Below are 19803 nucleotides of genomic sequence, written 5' to 3'. Positions count from 1 at the left end.
GGCGCTTCAGCTCTACCAGAGAGGGGAGAGGGCAAGAGAGATCAGCTTCAACTTTAACATGAGCCACTTCAAGGTTAGTCAAGTTCTTTGTGTATTCATCAGTCTCTTTTGGATCACCCACCAATCCTGCTGCGAAACTTAAACCTTCCTGGGATCGTAGGTCGAGTGGAACACCTTTGAGATGTGCCCAGATTGGAATGGAGAGAAGGTCAGGGGTTGTAACCTCTTGTTCAGGAGACCATTTAGCTACATGGAACATGGCAGTGCCTACGTACCACAGTCTTTTCTCCAGAACCTTTTTTCTGATGTATTCATTAGGAATGCGAACCATCATAGTACGCTCTTTCGGGTTAGTATGAATCTCCAGTTTAGTACCTTTTCCCCACAAAAAATTGAGGACATTCTCTATTGCCTTGTAGGAAGGCATCTTTGCAAAGAAGGCTCCAATGACAAAATCTTTATGTAAGGAAGCGCCTCTTTCAAAGACTTCATCTGGGATAGTTACTTGAGGGATCCCAGCTTCAGAGTAAGCAAGTGGCGCAAGTCGACGAAGGGATCGATCAGCAAATAGTTTAGCTTTTTGGGCATAGGTCTGAGGAGGGGGATTAGAGGCAGGAGGTACGGTGGATGAAGGAGGAGGAGGAGGAGGAGGAGGAGGAGTAGAATTTTTGGAGGGGGGGATAGGTGTTTTAGTGGAGGAAGGGGTTGGAACTTTTGTGGAGCAATTGGTTGAGAGGATAGGGGTAGACTTAGATATGGAACAAGGAGGTGAGGAAGCAGAGGGAGGGTTTGAGTTTGATCCGGCCAAAGCACGGTTAGTGTTTAATGGAGAGGAGGATTTAAGGGGGAGAGCTGCAAGCCCCTGAAAATTTAGGTCAACAGTACGATTTTGTACAGTAGAAGAGATATCAGATCCAGAAGGAAACTGAGATTTCTGAGTCAAATCGACATCAGTAGTGAAAGAAGAACAACCAGGCTGACAATCTTTAACTGCAGTCCCCTTGATAGGAGAAATTTGCATAGGAGATTGAGAGCACCGAGGAGTAGTTTGGGGGGAGAGGGGAGGGAAGTCGGAGAGGGGAAGGATGTGGGAAGGGTCAGGAGGGTCAGGAGGGGCTGGAGGAGGACGAGAGGAGTCACTACCAGGGGTAGCGAGCAGCGGATTCATGACGGAGGATTTGTCGAGAGGGAACCAGGCGTTCACTCTCTCACTCATCTTTTTGTTTTCAAATTTTTGTTTTCAACTTATTTGCATTATGCTACATAAGTTGAAAAGTATATATATAAAAACGTTATCCACTACACTACAAAAATTTTAGTTAATAAGTTTTAAATAGGGAATCTACACTTGCTAAATATAATAAAGGGAAATGCTTACGTACATGCTTACTGGCTAATTACATAGATATGCTTGTTAATCACGAGAAAGGCCTAAGAGCATGATTAATGGAGATTTTTAGAGTATGATTCTTAGAAACGTCTTTTAACTTTTAATTAAAAAACTATTTAAAAACTGATTTTTAGTTTTTTTTAATTAAAAATTAAAAAATAGTTTTTTATATTCCGTTAAGAATCTATCCCTAAGAATTTCTATTAATCATGCTATAAAAGTATTCCACCTTCTTTGCATGTGCCTCTCGACAGAGTTCCATCTCTACCAAATCCGTGTATCCCTCGTGAGGGGTACGTTCTTTGCACGCGCCTCTCGACAGTTCCATCTCTACCAAACCCGTGTATCCCTCGTGTGCCCCTCATAAACTTAGGCCATAGTTATCGGTGGTCCAAATATGGGTCCTTAGCAATTTTGGGCCGAAAAATAAATAGAAAATGGGTTTAATTATGCGGGACGAGCCTTAACTAAGGTCGATCTAAATGTCGTCCTTCGTTGCCAGCTGTCGAGTGGAGATGAAACGGCGTCGTCGGGTAGGGGAAACCCTCGTTTCGTTTCAGTCTATCGATCTCACCGTCTTCTGATTCTCTCTCTGGCGACTCATGTGGCGATAGTACACCGACGACGTGCTCGCTGTTTTCTCCTCTCATCTCTCCTCTCATCTCCCCCGAATCGGTCACGAAGCCCTCACGAGTCATTCCGGAGCCTGTCTCTAAGCCCATTCCCTGCCGTTTGTTTTCAGTTAAAAAGGTATGTGTTCCTTTGTCGTTATCGATCTACTTCCTCCGCCTTATGGGTTCTTCGATTTTAGTTGTGAGGATTTGTTTGGTAGATTACAGAGGCTGTTATCGATTCTATATTTTGATTATATGTTCTGTTGATTAGGTTCAGTTTCTGTATTGTTGTGATGATAAGTTAAGTATTCGTGTGAATCTTTGTTGTGATGATAAGTTAAGTATATTACATTCTGTCTCTTTATTGAATGATGATGATGATCGTTCATAGCTTGGTAGTTGTATCGTATCAACAATTGTCTTTGTTATTGTGTCGTCGATAGCTCTGTTTTAGATTTGTATTTACGTAGAGATGATAGGTTAAATGGTTTGTAGGTTTTTGATAGCTTACGAAACACTTGTTAATATGTATTGAAGTAACTAAACTTATTGATCACTCTTATAACTGTTGTAGTTAATCACTCTCCTTGCTAAGACCAGTCCACTAAGTGAGAGTCAAGAAACCGTAATGAACAAGCTCTTGGCCGAACTCTTCTAGTTTTTCTAATTAAGAATTCCTCTTAAGCCGTTGTGAACCTGTCTCTGTCTTGTTTAATATGTATGAAAATGTAGCTTATGTCGTGGTTTATGTTTTATGTGCTTGTGTTATATGTGATGTTATGTTTTAACTAATGATAATGCTTCTCTTATGTTTTATGAGCTTGTGTTATATGTGATCTTAAGTTTTAACTAATGAAATCATCTCGCGTGGTGTGTCCTGTTTTAATGTTTGCTCAGGTCATGGGTTTGGATTATAGCTACACGCAGCCGTCTCAGTCGGATGATTATGGTTTAGGGAACACAACAGAGAGTGAACACTGCTCAACAGAAATGAATATTATGCTCGACCAAGCAGAGATTGAAGCTTCGCGTGTTCAGTACCCTCCGCAGCCGGAGGTTGAGTTCGGCTTCCCCAGGGAATGCTACTGCGGTGGAGAACCGGTTCTTAGGACATCTATCACGGGGAGAAGGTTCTACTCATGTGAGAACATCGACGATGGAGACTGCCATGTATACAAGTGCTGGGAGGAAGCGGCTACAGAGGAGATCAAAGCTTTAGGTACACAGTATGCTCTGCTATCAGATAAGATTGATTATATTGCCGGTGTTAGTGACTACGAGTCTGAACTAAACCAGGTAAAAGATCTCCATTACCAGACGGAGCTGAAGGTGACTATGCTTGAGAAAACTGTCTCTGATTTGGCCAAAAAATGTCATGGGTTTGAGCTCGGTCTAGGTGTTATGGTTCTTCTAGTAATGGTAGTATCCATGTTTGTAGTATTTAATTAGGAATGCTAGTAATGTGTATGAACTTAGATCCATGTTTGTAATGTATACAATCTGTGATACATTAAAATTTCTACACCTACCAATCACATGAACTCTTAAGACTTGAAATAACCCGTGACAAGATTGTTGTTTCCATGTGATTGTTAATAGCAAATGTAATAACCCGTGACAAGATTTTCCATCACATGTCATTGTATCTTTCATTATCAAGTCACGGAGTTATAAAGATTGTAGCTTATAAATATGAGTTTCTTCTTGTCAAAACAAATACTCAAATCTCTCTTCTCTTTGGTTTCCCTCATTTTCTAAACTATCACAACCACATCTCTTGATTTATCCTTAATGGCATCTTCATCTCATTATCATTACCACAGAGATGATGATAATGATGATTTCGATACCCACATTGAGGAATTTTTAGAGGAGTATGATCCTATACCAGAACCAAAAGAGAGGAAAAAGCGTATTTTTATTGAGAGACATCGAGAGGAAGGCCACAACCAGCTTTGGAATGATTATTTTTCCGACAATCCGACATATTCTACTAGTTTATTCCGGAGACGGTTTAGGATGAATAAAAATTTGTTCCTCCGTATTGTGCATCGCCTCTCCACAGAAATTCCGTATTTCCGACCGTCAGAAGATGCAACCGGACGAGGAAGTCTTTCACCTCTACAAAAATGTACGGCAGCAATTCGACAATTGGCATATGGTGGTGCGGCCGATATGGTAGACGAGTATATACGTCTAGCTGCTACAACTGCTCGAAAATGTTTGCACAATTTTACCGCGGGAATCATCTCCTTGTTTGGCGATGAATACCTACGACATCCCACACCGGAGGATCTGCAAAGACTTCTATATGAGAACGAGGAACGTGGATTTCCGGGAATGATTGGAAGCATCGACTGTATGCATTGGGAGTGGAAGAATTGTCCCACCGCTTGGAAAGGAATGTATTCACGCGGAACCGGAAAACCAACTATTGTCTTGGAGGCTGTCGCTTCGTATGACCTCTGGATATGGCATGCATTCTTTGGAGCTCCAGGTACTATGAACGATCTTAATATTCTTGATCGATCGCCTGTTTTTGATGACGTTATTAACGGCATCGCGCCACAAGTCAACTATTATGTCAACGGAAAAGAGTATCATCTAGCATATTATCTAGCAGATGGTATATATCCTAAATGGGCAACTTTTATTCAATCTATTCGGCTACCTCAAACTGAAATGCAGACAAAGTTTGCTACAACCCAAGAAGCAGTTCGTAAAGATGTTGAGCGTGCCTTCGGAGTCTTGCAAGCAAGATTTGCCGTTGTCAAAAATCCTTCTAAGTTATGGGATAAAGAAAAAATTGGAAATATTATGAAAGCATGTATCATACTTCATAATATGATTGTCGAAGATGAAAAAGATGCAAACACTCTGGAAGAATTTGAAGATGAGGATTTAAACTTTACTGTTAAAAGATCAAAAAATACCGGCTGTTCAATTGCTCGTCGGCAAGAAGTTCGGAATCCACATACCCATCAACAATTAAAACAAGATTTGGTTGAACATATATGGGCTAAATTTGGACATATTCCAAATTAAAGGTAAGGTTAAAATTGCTATATAATGAATAAAATGTGTGTTTCCTTTTTTTTATTTGTGTTTGTTTTGTAATTGCAATGTAATAAAATGTTTGAAATTTTCTAATTAAATGAATAAAATTTGATTTCTTATTAATTATTCAATTTGATTTATCTTCTATATTTAAGTTTCAGCAAAAAAAAAAAAAACTTAAGGACCAAACAAAAGTCCCACTAATAATCACATAAATTAACCAAAGTCCTTATAATTGTCCTAAACTACAAATATGATTAAAATATCCTAAGGACTCTGTTTTTAGTCCAACCAATATTCATGGCCTTATAGTTATGTAAAATATACATAGTTCTAATTAAAAATTTATATTCGATCACATTAAGAGAATATTTAGAGTTTTTTTTATCGTTTGTAGTTTATGTTTTCGCATTACCACATTTTGATTAGTGTAATGGCATAAATAGAGTTACATCATTCCATAGATAACTTATATTTCATTATATCATACTATTAAAAAGTTGTACATGCCTGTAGTATGTCAACTGGTGATCCTTGGAACATGCTCCTGCTTGGGGAGAAAATACTTAACCACGTGACAACGCATGTCCACTCGTGACCCATACATTTGGCCCTATAGTATTATTTTAATTTACATATCATAGATATTCGTTTATATTTATACACTGGATAATTTTGTTTATTTCTATTTTGTTTGTATCCGTGTGTATATATAAATAATGAGACATGAATAATCCAACTAACTCACCAGCATATTCCAACCGAAATAGCTTCTAGAAAAAAGGACGAAGAAAAAACAGATCCTTTACACTGTCTAAACAAAATGTGTGCACTCGTCCCGCCATTATTTCCCCATTTCGACTGGCCTTGTGGAGACCAGAGCTTTTTTGTAAACGACGACCTAACCAACACGTTTCTTGATTTTCCGTTGCCGGACTTGGAGGTGGCTCATCAGAATGCGTCGTCGGAGAGACATGGAGTTTTAGAGGTAAAGAATCAGGTCGTGATGAAGAAGCTTAATCACAACGCGAGTGAGCGTGATCGTCGCAAAAAGATCAACACTATGTTCTCATCTCTTCGTTCTTGTCTTCCAGCTTCCGATCAATCGGTAACAATCAATTCAAATAAGTTTACTTTTTACTTCAAAAAAAAAATTAAAACGAAAACTCGTAGAGGCATTAAAATTTACAAGTTAAACATTCAACATATTTATTTGATCCAAAAAAAACATTCAACATATTTGATCCAAAAGAAACAATGAACATAAAAGTATAAGATCGTAATTAAGGTTTTTCGTTTATGAAATGCTTTCCTGAAACTTCTATAACTTCTTATTCATTTGCTTTTGCAACTTTTTATTTTTTTTATATAGAAAACACTGTGATGCGTGTTTTTAAACGCAATGAAAGATCTGTTATTTTAAATATTTCTTGCAGAAGAAGTTAAGTGTTTCTGCAACAGTTTCACATGCATTGAACTACATACCAGAGCTGCAAGAGCAAGTCAAGCAGCTCATAAAGAAGAAAGATGACCTCTGTTTCCAAATCTCGGGTCAAAAGGATCTGGTTTACGCTGACCAAAACGGTAATCCAGAGAAAGGGGGCACACGTTATGCATCAACTGTATCTGCGACTAGGCTCGGTGAAACAGAAGTAATGGTCCAAATTTCATCGTTACAGACTGTAAAGTGTTCGTTTGGAAATTTACTGAGTGGAACAGAAGAAGATGGGTTGGTTCTTATGGATGCTTCATCTTCAAGGTCTCAAGGAGAGAGACTCTTTTACACTTTGCATTTTCAGATGAATAATTGCAATCTGAATTTCGAAGAGTTAAATGATAGGTTGTTGTATTTGTACGAGAAATGTGGAAAATCGTCTACATAATACAATAACTATTGATGTGATTTGGTCTTTTCTTTTGTATCTCTCCTTAAAACTCAAGTTTAGAATCGAAATAGTATGAATTTGTACCTTCTGCTTAAGCAAGAAGGTTTTCCTTTGTATAATAAATTTATTTTGTAAAAAAAAAGGTTTGTTAATTGTCGAGTACAAGAACTCGATGTGTTTTGTTTGATCCCTAACTAACTCTAAACCAAAGAATGGGTCTAGACAATCAGAAAGTTTCTTCTATTGGTAGCAACCGCAGCATTAACATGTAGTTATACTCTTTTACCTGCGATACTAATTGTAGCTGATATAATTAAGGGACTAAGACTAGGTTAATGATCATATTTTGGGCCTTAACTGGAGGGGCTCAGTTTTTTTTTGAACAAGCAACATTTAATAACTTGAAGCAAGGGCCCAGTTTCTTTTAATCAATAATTAAGGTGAGAAGACGAATTTGTTGAGTAAACAAGTTAATACTATAAACATAAGCATCTAGTAGATTATTTATATGAGACATTATTACAAATGATTCTTGTATCATTTGTCCGACAGAAACATTGTTTTGTAGAATTTTCTGGGCTTACAGCTTAAAATTAATTGGCGGTAAATGGATTAGCCGATGGTCTAAATCTCTTATATATTACTTAAATATCTTTCATATTTCCAACGTGGAATCTTCTCTCCAATATCATCCCTCGAAATAATGGTGCATATAACCATTAATCTCACATAATCCATTATACTTGTTTGAGATAATGTTTTTTTTCTAGCTATTTTGAAGAACTGAGCTTTTTGTAGGTCATCAGCTAATAGAATGATCGGACCACTTTTCATGCCGAATTAATGGGTCAAAGTGTTGGACCCGCTCTGATTACTATGACAAGTTTCTTGGACTTCCAAACTAAAACTAATTGGCGGTAAGTGGATTGGCCGGTGGTCCAAATCCCTTATATATACTTAAGTCTCTTTCATATTTTCAATGTGAAATCTTCTATTTATATCTTGATTTTAATTTTTATAAATATTTTGTACTGTCAAAGAATTATAACATGTTCGAATATATTACCTAGTATTGTAACTAATGTGTAATACAATATGCTGTTAAAAAGTAAAAAGACTGTCGAATGATTAAACATTGAGTTTTTCTTCAACTATATCTAACGATTGATTCAATGCTTTTTTTTGTTGGTAACAAAAAACACTGCAAAAGGGAATATAACTTTTCTAGGCTTACTGCATCAACGAAGCTGTAAAGCCTACCAAGTTGGGAACGAGATGGCCAAAAAGAAAATGAAACTACTTAAAATGGAAAATGTTGAAAATAACCAAATGGTCAAATAATAATACCAAAGAAATGCCAAATACACGGGAAAGTATACAAAATAGGCAGTTAGGTGCAATGCATTCTCCAGTTAGGAATGAAAATTTCTCAATATTTTTCACAGGCGTGACCCAACTTTTTAGTGAAATACGTTTTACCCGTGATTAACCGCATCACTGTTGGCAAAAGGAAAAGCACATCATTTCTTAGTTCTCATGACGTTTTCACAAGCGTTCAGATTCAAAGGTTAGTATTTAGGCTAAATGGCTAATGTATGTCCATTTTTAAAACTCACACAGTAGAATTCTAATCCAATCGAGCTGAGAATTACATAAAGGAAATGAAAACACTTGACCATCAACGTTTGTCATGTTTGTGTTTTTATCTGATAAACACACAAGCGAAATATAATTGTTTTGTAAGTGTATATATACAAGATATATGATGATGAAGATGATACTATGTATATAAAAGAATGTATATATATGTAGTGACATACATAAATAATTAAAATTAAATCTGGTTTTACTACTCCAAATGTCTCACGTAAGTAACTAATGACATGGCTAGTTTTTGGTCAATCAAATTAATAGTTATCAATAATATTTACATTTTATTCAACAAAATAAATCCATTATACTGTTTAGTTCGTCTGTTCATTTATTTCCTAACAATTGTTCACACTACAATCTGAGTATTTCTTCTATTTTACTGCATATTCAGTAATTGTGGTATGAGAAAATGCAAATTAAGAAGTCAATATTTTTTGAGAAACTAATTAAAATACTATTAACTGAATACCAATTTAAAAAAAAAACAATTTAGTTAAAAATATCAAAATATTTTGATTTAGGATTTAATATTTATTGTTTTTGGTTTAATATTTAGGGTTGGGTTGTATTTATAAAAATATAAATAATTTTTAAACACTTATAAATGATTTAGTAGAGTTAGCTTAGTCTTTTTCATCATACATTTAGTTATTCATAAAAATGATTATCTTTTAAAATATAAATTTGAAAAGTAGAATCAAATTTCTGGTAAAATTAAATTTATCTTTATTATTTTGTGATATCATATAATAAAGTCTAAATGTTTTATTAGATGCAGTATATAATCATGTATTGTTTTTATGTCAGATTTGTGATCTAAAGAAGGCGAATTTAGACAAAGAACCGCCTTGGGAACTTCAAAAACAATGTACAGAAAAGTACTTCAGCCTCCGGTCACCGTCAACATACCTATAAAGCTTCGGATGTTCATGCATCTACCTCTTCACGTTGCTTGCAGTAAAATATTAGTTTAGCTTCTTTTTTTTTTTGCTAACTTGTTTAGCTTTATGCCTTTATTCTTCTAGAAGTTTTTTTTTATAAAGTCAATAAACAAATTAAATTGGTTAAGTAAAATATTTTGCCAAATATTAATCAAATTGAAAACCGCTTAAAAATTGTAAACTATTTTTACATGTTACATTGATTTATTACAATGTGTAGGTTGTAATTATGGAAAATGTACACTTCTAGGTAAAAAGTACACCGGACAATAATATAAACATTTATGGACGTAGATATTCCAACTATCCCAATTTCCCACACTATAAGTAGAGAGCCAGAGAAAAAACAAAGGCAGAGAGACCGCAGAAAGATTATTAAGTCACTAAACCAAAAGAACAGAAGTATTTCTTTTGTAGATAAACTACTACTAATGAAAGATGATGGTACATAATCAACGGCTGAGAGTTGACATCACACCCAAGCCGATGGGTTTGACCGGAAGTTCTTTGATCACGGCGAGATCCGTCGCAGTTCTTCTCTTTGTCTCTCTGCTTCTTCTGATTCTGCCACCGTTCCTTCCACCGCTTCCACCTCCTCCAGCCACGCTCCTCCTGCTCCCTCTCCTCCTCATGATTCTCCTAATTTTCTTGGCTTTTTCTCCTTCTAATGAGCCTAGCCTCTCGGTAGAACCTCTTGACCCCTGATGAGTGGGGTCGCCGACTTCCGCACCGACCGTACAGATGTATATGCATTTCACAAACATGTATAAAAGTGTCTATATATATATGTATGTACGGAGCAAATTAAGGGCTTTTAGCTTCGTGTAAGTAAGATCGTCTCATGTGATAGATCTCGGACTTTTCTTTTAAAGTGCTCTATAAATGCAGTTTATATATTTATGTGCAATTGTGCATGTATACATTTCTGTTTATCAGTCTCATCTTTTTCGTAACTCAATGTCTATTCCCATTTTTGTTAAATACTGAACTTTTAAACTACCAAATGATGTATGGAAAAAAACTATTACAATATCATGATGTATTTAAAATTATAAACTAATTAAACAAAAATTGGTGAAGTATAGAGAGGGGTTAAATACTACACTCGATATTAGATCTGAACCAATATATGACGAAAATACCCGTTAAATGAAATAAGCCACTTGTTCATATGTATTAATACCTTTATCAGCTACCCGCTTGTTTATGAGTCCCTTGTTTATCTACTAAACTCTGTTTTTAAAATTGAAAACTAATATGATTCTTTTTTAGTGGGTTTACTGTGGAACCCACACAGACACTGGACAACGGTGAATCGCCCTTTGATGTCTTTTTTTTTTAACACTGCACTTCGGTGTCCAGGAGACAGATTAAATTGGATTTTCCATTGGTTTATTTGTCCTCGACACACAGTTACATTTTTGTTCTTTTAATATGGTCACAAAGTCATTATCTTTCTTTAAGTTTTTTTTGTTTACATGTTTTAGATATTTTATTTCTCTTTGAAATTCCATGCTCGTTTTCTTGTTTTAACAATCTGGTGTATTTTTTTTGTCCGTAATTTAGTGTATTAATTTAATTAGTGCTTTAATTTCTTTATATAATAAGTAGTATTGTTTTTTCTTATATTATTTTTCAACTGTATTTTTTTTAGATTTTCAATGCAATATTTAAACCATGATACAAATTTAGTTCTGCTAATTTTACCTTCTTCATTTGAAAGATAATATAATATAATACAATATAATATTATTGCTTTAAAGACAATTTCAACTGTGGTAGAATGATATCAAATAAATTTTCAGTTAATTTTTTAATCTGAGTACAAAATTTTAGACAACACTTAAAAGTTAAAACCAAGTAGTATACTATTCTTATCAGTACTTGATTTATCCCTTAGTCATCATAGACCTAGCAGGTAAAAAAATCAAAACATAAAAATGCAGTTGTATATTAATTTTGTCAAAAATCATTTTATTTTATGCCATTACTTGTGGAATTAAGAATAATAATATATAGAAAAGTTAGTTATATTTGACTTATAGGTACGGTGGCTAGCGAGTGAAATAGTCATAAGCTCATGATTAGATGAATTATAGTGGCATAAAAATAGGTTGGAGATGAGCATTATCGACGGTCTAATGGTATATATATTTAACTTCAAGTAGATTAATTTAAATAGAGGGATGATTGATTTCAAAAAGTTCATGCATGCATCTATTCCCACACTGAATTTCAGTTTTCCAACAAGTGGTTTAATTAGTAAGAAAACAGTGTTAAATGTAATCCCAGTGTTTGGTGGTTCTGATAAATTGAGCGATTATATTTTATTGATTTTAACATTAATAAAACTAATCATATATGTAATTAAGTGTTTGCGTGTTTGCATTGAAAAACAGTGCGAAGTACTGTACGAGTATAAGATGGATGAGAATCATGAGATATGTTAATATGTTGTTATCCAGGGAAATATATAGTGTGGATGAAGATTTGAGACTTCGCACAGAACTAAAGGAGATTTGACCAAATTGAAAGGAGAAAAAAAGAAACAAATGTAATTATATAATTATAAAATGATTAAAGATAAACGGTCTTCGCTTTGTCGAGTCTCTATCTTTAGGCACAACAAAAAGCAAACGAGAAGGAATTTCATTTGTCCACAAAAATCAGATCCACTGCACCTATACATTCAAATGAGAATGAATGAATACGTATACATATTCTGGTCCGTTTTTGTTTGTCTCGGTCGTAACCATATGAATACATTTGAAAAAAGGTCGGATAAATTGTGAAACGACGTTAAATAATGATTACGTGATTCATAATATAACCCCTAAACAACCGAACGTGCTCGTTTTGACAACAAACTCAAATGTTCCAAAATAAGAAACTCAAATATTTTTTTTTGAAGACAATTCAAATATTTAGAGCTCTTTAATCATGGGGTTCCAAAGTGTTACATATAGTTTTTGTTAATATACTGAGTTACTTAGAAAACATATATTTTTCATCTAGAGAAAGATATAGTTTTTGCAACGAGTAAAAGACATTAAGTATTGGTGGGAAATGATGAACCTATGACTGAGAGAAACGATAGAAAACCAATATAAAACACAAAATAACAATGTTATAACTGGATACAAATACATATGATATGAAAAAAAAATGGAAGCTATTGTCAACAGATAACTAAGGTCATTTTCAACCCAATGCCAAAATGCCATCATAGTGTAATTTGTTTACTAAAATCTTTCCAATCTAACTCTAAAAACATCATTTTTATGTAAATTTACAGTACCATACCAAATTGATATGTTAATATTCACAACACAAAATACTATTTATTCACTTTTATAAATATGCATATATTTAAATAGTTTATTTTATTTTGATATTATTATATATCAAAATAGTAAATATTTATTTTAAAAACAAATATGTGAGTCTGATATATGTTGTGCAATATAATTATATATATCAAGTAAGATAAAATTTCCTACTGAATAATATAAAAATCAAAAATACAGTTTAGTGAAAATTTTGGTATTGTGGTTGAAGAAGAAAAAAATTTGATACTAAAGTTACATTAAAATAGTGTAGCTTTCACACCAAAATGTTTTTATGGATTGAAGATGCCCATATTTATCTCTTTTCATAATTACTTTACAACACATTTGTGATCTTCATATATACTATGACTAATTTACACCATCAATGAAACTCCAAAGTTCCCATCGCAAGCAAAATTAAGTTTTTACGAGCCAATGCTCCTCCGTCTATTAAAACTCTAGTTAAAAATTCTCCCACGGACGCAATCACTCATACCCTCCTTTGTTAACCTTGTAATATTAAGTGTCATTTAACACCAACTGGTTTCAATGGATAAATTTGATTGGATCATACGCAAATGACGAATATTGAAGCATAAGCACTCTCTTGGATTAGACACACAAATCCAGATGGTAATATGGAAACGAGAAGATTCATACTATCAGCATCATTATTTTTTTAATACCGATTAATTATGTTATTACAAACTATAAAAAATATTACATAAAAAATTTATAACAGATATTTTAATTGTACTATGATAATTCACATCCAATCATTATCATTTATCATTTTGATCTGTTTTACGAGAGAGATTCATGTCTAACAATTTTACTTACAGTATGTTGAATATCGCATGAAAATTTTTTTCTCCATTAATTTATATAATTGATTTTGTCTGAGATTCGAATCTTGGACTTCATGGTATAAAAAATTAATGATTTTCAGTCAAACCACTAAACTAAGCTTCTGCACTTTTCAAATAATTAAATCCCCTAGAAAAATATCTCTACGATACCATTTTAATAAATTTCTTGCATATATAATTTAAAAACACACAAATGTATAGTGGTGACTACAATTTGTTTTTAGCCTTAATAAGAGGTAAAATAAGAAGTACATTAATTTGTGAAGTCACACTGAACATATATGATATTTAAAAAAGAATAAAAATTAAGGGTTTTATTTTTTCATAAAATGTATTGATGAGATAATAGTTATATCTACGAATAAAATAACAATGTTTTGATCTAGAAAAATATAGGTAATTTAGAAAAATGAAATATTGATAAAATTTAGAAAAAATAATATATTGATAAAATTATTTTAAAAAATAAAATATTAATTATAAAAACCATGTAGTGACATCAAATAAAGTAATACTATAAGCAGCATATTAAGTTAATAAATTAGCCGTTGAAAAAAAATGAAAACTGACGATCGCAATAAATTAGGTTAAATGTATATGGAATAAGAAGAAATAAATACCCTTAGTACGACGTGATTCAGATTCAAAGTATCAAGCACACTCTCTTCCCTAAATTCACCAACCATCCTTACCGTTTCAGTCATCTAAAAGCACATAAATGGTAAATCATTTAAACCGCCACACTAATACCTAGCTAGCAGCTATGCATGTCAAACATCAGTCTATTGTTTTTTGTCAACTTTGTAAACGTCAGTCTATTTTTGTTTCTTAATTTTGTTTTTCCAACAACCTATATATTTTTTCACGATTTGATTTTTTTTTTTTTTTTTTTTTTTTTTTTTTTTTTTTAACAGGAGGTTCAAAGGTGACCCGTAATCCGCACGTGGTTTCCATTTGCCCAAAGGCCCGTAATCCGCACATGGTTTCCGATTGCCAACCATCTAATCCCCCTGGCCCGGAACCAGCCGGCACTAATACCCATTACCCAAGGACCCAGCACCAACGCCGCGATAACTTTAAACTTGGGGAGGGCGTAAAGCATTCCGTGGCCACAGGGGGTATTCGAACCCGGGTCCGTATTGGTGTGTTAACTACCTCAAGACCACTAGCCCACTTCACGATTTGATTTTACAATCATTTATTTGTTAATTGTCGACATAAAATGCCACAAACTGTATTTCCGTTTCACATTTTTTGTTAATCATTGATTCATTTCAAGTTCACACTACATCCCAAAAATAATCGTTTCGAGAGATTAGATCGAGTTAGATAAAATACTACACCGAGTAAAAAAATAAATTTTAGTAAAAACTGATACGTAAATTGCCAAAATGAAATGAAATTCTGAAATGTAGTCACCACATAAGACATATAGGAAATAATTAAATGGCTGCATGTCAATTTTAAGATTGACAAATGATATGATACAGGCTGATGGTGGTAGTGAAATCTTCTAGCGGATGTATTCAACAATAAGCATGAGTTGATTTGTATTAAAATGACAAATTAACTGTTATTCAAATGTGAATTTAAAAAAAAAACACTATAGAATTTACTGTATTAGATGTGTCATTTTAACTATAGTTTTAAATTTATTATCATTGGAAAAAAAAATTGTACATTTTATAGTGTTGTAAGTATTTATAGAATGTTTAAGACGTGTTTTTTAGTTACAAAAATAAAATCTAGATCTTATAGTTTTAGATAGTATTTTATAATTAATCAAACCACTTCAAATTTCATACATATTTCAAGCATATATCACAGTGATTCAACAACAATCACATCAAATTCTCAAATTCATCTAAATTCTCATAATTAATCAAACCACTTCAAATTTCAAATTAAATACACTCCTCCTGATATTTATTTCAAAGCTAATGATTTAAAACTTCTACTTCATCAGAGGTTTACTTTACATACTTTCTTAATTCTTAAGAAGAGAAATACATTCGTACCCTGGAGTTGCGCAAAAAAAAAAGAAGAGAAATACATATAATATATGCCTCTAATTTTTATATTATATTATATGTATTTCTCTTCTTTTTTTTTTTTTTGCCTCTAATTATATATATTATATAATATAATATATGCCTCTAATTTAGGCATTTTCTATGGCAGTTGTTGACAGGTTGTATAGCAGTGACCAAAAATTTAAAATCACGTGGAATACAAGGAGATACAAGATGTGCAAGGTGTGGTGATCCGGAGGAATCAATAAATCATGTGTTTTTTGAATGTCCTCCGGCACGACAAGTGTGGGCACTATCTAAGATTCCATCGAACCCAAATATTTTCCCTTTGGGCTCGATATTTGCTAATATGGATCATCTGTTTTGGAGAGTTAATCCAAAAATGGAGGATCATCAGTTTGCATGGATTCTATGGTACATTTGGAAGGGTCGGAATAATAAAGTTTTTAGTAATATTGATGTTGACCCGAGAGAAACGCTAAACTTAGCTGAATTGGAATCAACACTTTGGGTGGAGGCACAAATTGTTAATGATTCCAGGATGGCCCCTGAAGCGCAGTTCAGAGTTAACTCACAGACTACAGGAAGATGGTGTTTCATTGACGGTTCTTGGAAAGACAAGGATTATTTCTCAGGACAAGGCTGGTTCAGCACGCTTCCGGAGTTTGAGGGTTTGTTAGGGGCAAGAAATGTAAGGGCAAGTCTTTCACCTCTTCATGCGGAGTTGGAGGCTCTAATTTGGGCAATGGAGTGTATGAAGAACTTACGACAGTACCGGGTCACGTTTGCAACGGATTGTTCTCAATTGGTGAAGATGGTTTCGGAACCAGAAGAATGGCCGGCATTTGAAAGCTACCTGGATGACATTAAGTTTTTGAGAAGAAGCTTTACCAACTCAGAGATTGTTCATGTTCCAAGGACGGAAAACATAAAGGCGGATCGCTTGGCACGTAATGCTCGGACACAACCGTCTTTCGTCGTACACATGGATGCGGAGTTACCACATTGGTTTACAGAGTCTATATGAGTCTGTAAATTTTCTTGTTGTCAAAAAAAAAATATGCCTCTAATTTACTTTCCTTATGTTTAAGACCATAAGCTATTACACAATATTGTATAAGTACACCTTATTCAAAATAATTTTGAAAGTTATTACATTTAAAGTATAAAAATCGGTAAAATCTGAAACTAATTTATTTTAAAAAATTATTCCTTCAAATAGAGAGGATCCCCCCTAAAACATTGAAACAATTAATAATAAACTATATATGTATCAACATGGAGATGGAGCTTTTCCTTAAATGAAAGAGTATCACGGTTTGACACAAGTTAACAAATGACTAATTATCAAACACGCTTTTACATAAAAGATTCCACGCTTTTGTAAAATGTCTTTCTAATAGTGTCTTACAGAATATTATCAAAATTTCACAAGTCACTGAAAAAACAAATCAAGCAATTAATGGTAATTTTGGTGTTAAGTCCGTGTCATACTGAAATCTAGTAAAATAAATCTACTTCCTCCGTTTTATGTTGATAGATTTTTTAAAAACTTTCACACATATTAAAAAATGATTAATGTATAGTAATAAATATCTTGATTTAAATGTAAAAACAACTTCCTATACATTTAAACTAATAGTTTTACTAATAGTTTTAATCAAAACTATTTAAATTTAGCAAAGAAATTTACTTATTAAATATGCATAGAAAACTTTAAAATTTTATTTTTTGTGAAAAAAATATTTTTGTGGAAGATATTTTTTTATTTGGGTGGATACGAATTGGCGAATGTTGCTGCTCGGTGCATGAGCTTCACCTGTATGTTGTAACGTCTTTATCTCTTACCCACATAAAAGCAAGACGGACAAATTAAATATGTACACATATAATTCATTATAAATATACAAACATATATGTGCAGGAACATTGAAAGCCAAGATTTAGAGGAAGAAAAGAAGTTTCACAAAAGTTATAGTAAGGATCATCGGAATGTTTATGACCGGAGTGGTGATGATGGTGCTCTTGGCGGTTGTTCCTGCCGTTCTTCCGCCACTACCGCCGCCGCCGATGATTCTGATGGGAATTCCGGTGGTGCTGATGCTAATGCTTGTTTACTTAGCCATCTATTATCCTCCTCTCTCTTCTTCTTCCTTTGACACTACCTCTAGTCAAGTAATGTGATTGTCAGACAACGATAGAAATGACACAAGCATGTAAAATGCGTCTTCGTCTAATGGGTTTTAATTTCTTGTTCCATTTGATGAAATATGTGAATCAATGCAGTTTCATTTGATGGTTTTCTTGTTTTAATGTTTTATTTCATTGTCTTTTTCTTTGGGAATTTGAATTGAATACGGGTCACTGTAAAAAGTTTCAAGTGTAATTTATAATCTTCTTATTCCTACGGATCATAAGATTCGGCCATTCGGGATTTCCAAATTTCACGTGAACATGAATTTTCAAAATACGTTATCGAAGAATACAAACAATTTTATTAACAAAATATGCATGCACTATCATAAATTCGAGTTCATTTTTGTTCCTTGTATTTATAAAAATACTTCTGTAACGTGTCGCCACTCATTCATTAAGGAATCATTTCTCGCTCGATTCACTCTCGATAGAAAACTGAGACTGACTAATTTCTCACTCCCGATAGAAATGATCTAGCTCGACTCATTCATTACGAGTCCTTGTTCTTTTTTTTTTTGTGCACGAGTCCTTCATGTTTTGTTAAATGATTTGTTATAATGAGTGCCAAAACATTAAACAAAAGAAAAGGAAAATATGACTGCGTAAATCTGCATGGAAGACTTATTGATCGGAAAATCCAAAAAAACTTAGATACTCACTCTGACGTCAATTAAAATAAAATACTAAAATTCATACAAAAATATATTTATTTTTATATAGGGGAAAACACTAGTTTAACTCTGATTCATGGATTTATTACTAGAATGACTCTTATTTTATTTTAATTACTAATTTAAATTGTATACCTATTTTACAACTGAGTAATTTGTTATCAAAAAAAAAAAAATTACGAAAATATCATTACTCACAAACTTATTTTGTTTACGTTTTATGTAACCACAAACTTATTTTTATTTTTTCGACAGTTTTATCTTAAATTCTATAGATTTAATTAGATTTCTATAGATTTTTTTAATATATCTATCATGGTCACAGATTTATTAAATATTCACAGATTTAATTAGATTTAGTTTCTTTGGCCACATATTCACTTATTTTGACAGATTTATATAGGCTTTGATAGATTTCTTTTTACTTTGACCACCAATTTTTCTACTTTGACAGATTTATTATCCTTTGACCACAAATTTACTTATTTTTGAAAGATTTATTATAAATTTGACAGATTTGTTTATCTTTTGACCACATATTAAATTACAATTTGACAGATTATGTTTTACTTTGGCGACAGATTTAATCATTGTTTGGCTACAGATTAATTAAATTTTATTTAACCGAACTAGTTATTGAAAATCAGATTTAACCATTAAATTCTGATTTTTTTAAATACAAATATTTCAATTGAATTAAACCAAAATTTTACTAACCAACAAATTAAATTAAATAAACCAAAATAAATTAAGTAAACCAAACCGTAACCAAAACTTAAGGAATCGCAACAGCGAAAGCACGTAAGCAATGCATCATATCTATTTATCACCCCTACTATCATAGCTCATACTTGTGGAGCGCTTATTTCACTTCTATAATGCCAAGAACATAGCTTCAACAGTTCCAGAAAATATCACAACAAAGATTTATTCCATTTCTATAATGAACGATTATGTGTCTTTCATGTTCTATTTCTTGAGAGTTACTTTGTTTCTCTTCTAGCACTTCTTCTCACATAGTGCCTTTCTGTTGTTTTTTTATACTTTGCAAGTTAAAACTTTTGTTCTATATTGGGTACTCTTAAGTATCAAAGAGATAATTGAACAGGTTTATATGTAACAATAATTAGTAACTCAATCAATAAACTAAAGCATAAAAATTCT

General features: G+C 33.0%; 2 protein-coding genes across 2 annotated transcripts; both read left to right on the top strand.

The window, feature by feature from the left end:
* Positions 1-5724: 5724 nt before the first annotated feature.
* LOC106450672 (transcription factor bHLH100) lies at positions 5725-7128 on the top strand. Its single transcript, XM_013892385.3, has 2 exons — positions 5725-6169; positions 6498-7128. The coding sequence occupies exons 1-2, from the start codon at positions 5885-5887 to the stop codon at positions 6942-6944; spliced, it is 732 nt and encodes a 243-aa protein (XP_013747839.2). The 5' UTR covers positions 5725-5884; the 3' UTR covers positions 6945-7128.
* A 2757-nt stretch (positions 7129-9885) lies between these two features.
* LOC106454516 (protein ORGAN SIZE RELATED 1-like) lies at positions 9886-10494 on the top strand. Its single transcript, XM_013896634.3, has one exon. The coding sequence runs from the start codon at positions 9980-9982 to the stop codon at positions 10244-10246; it is 267 nt and encodes an 88-aa protein (XP_013752088.1). The 5' UTR covers positions 9886-9979; the 3' UTR covers positions 10247-10494.
* Positions 10495-19803: the final 9309 nt, after the last annotated feature.

The sequence above is a fragment of the Brassica napus genome, chromosome A5, assembly GCF_020379485.1.
Source record: "Brassica napus cultivar Da-Ae chromosome A5, Da-Ae, whole genome shotgun sequence".
Lineage (NCBI taxonomy): Eukaryota > Viridiplantae > Streptophyta > Magnoliopsida > Brassicales > Brassicaceae > Brassica > Brassica napus.
This window is presented reverse-complemented; position numbering and strand designations above follow the sequence as displayed.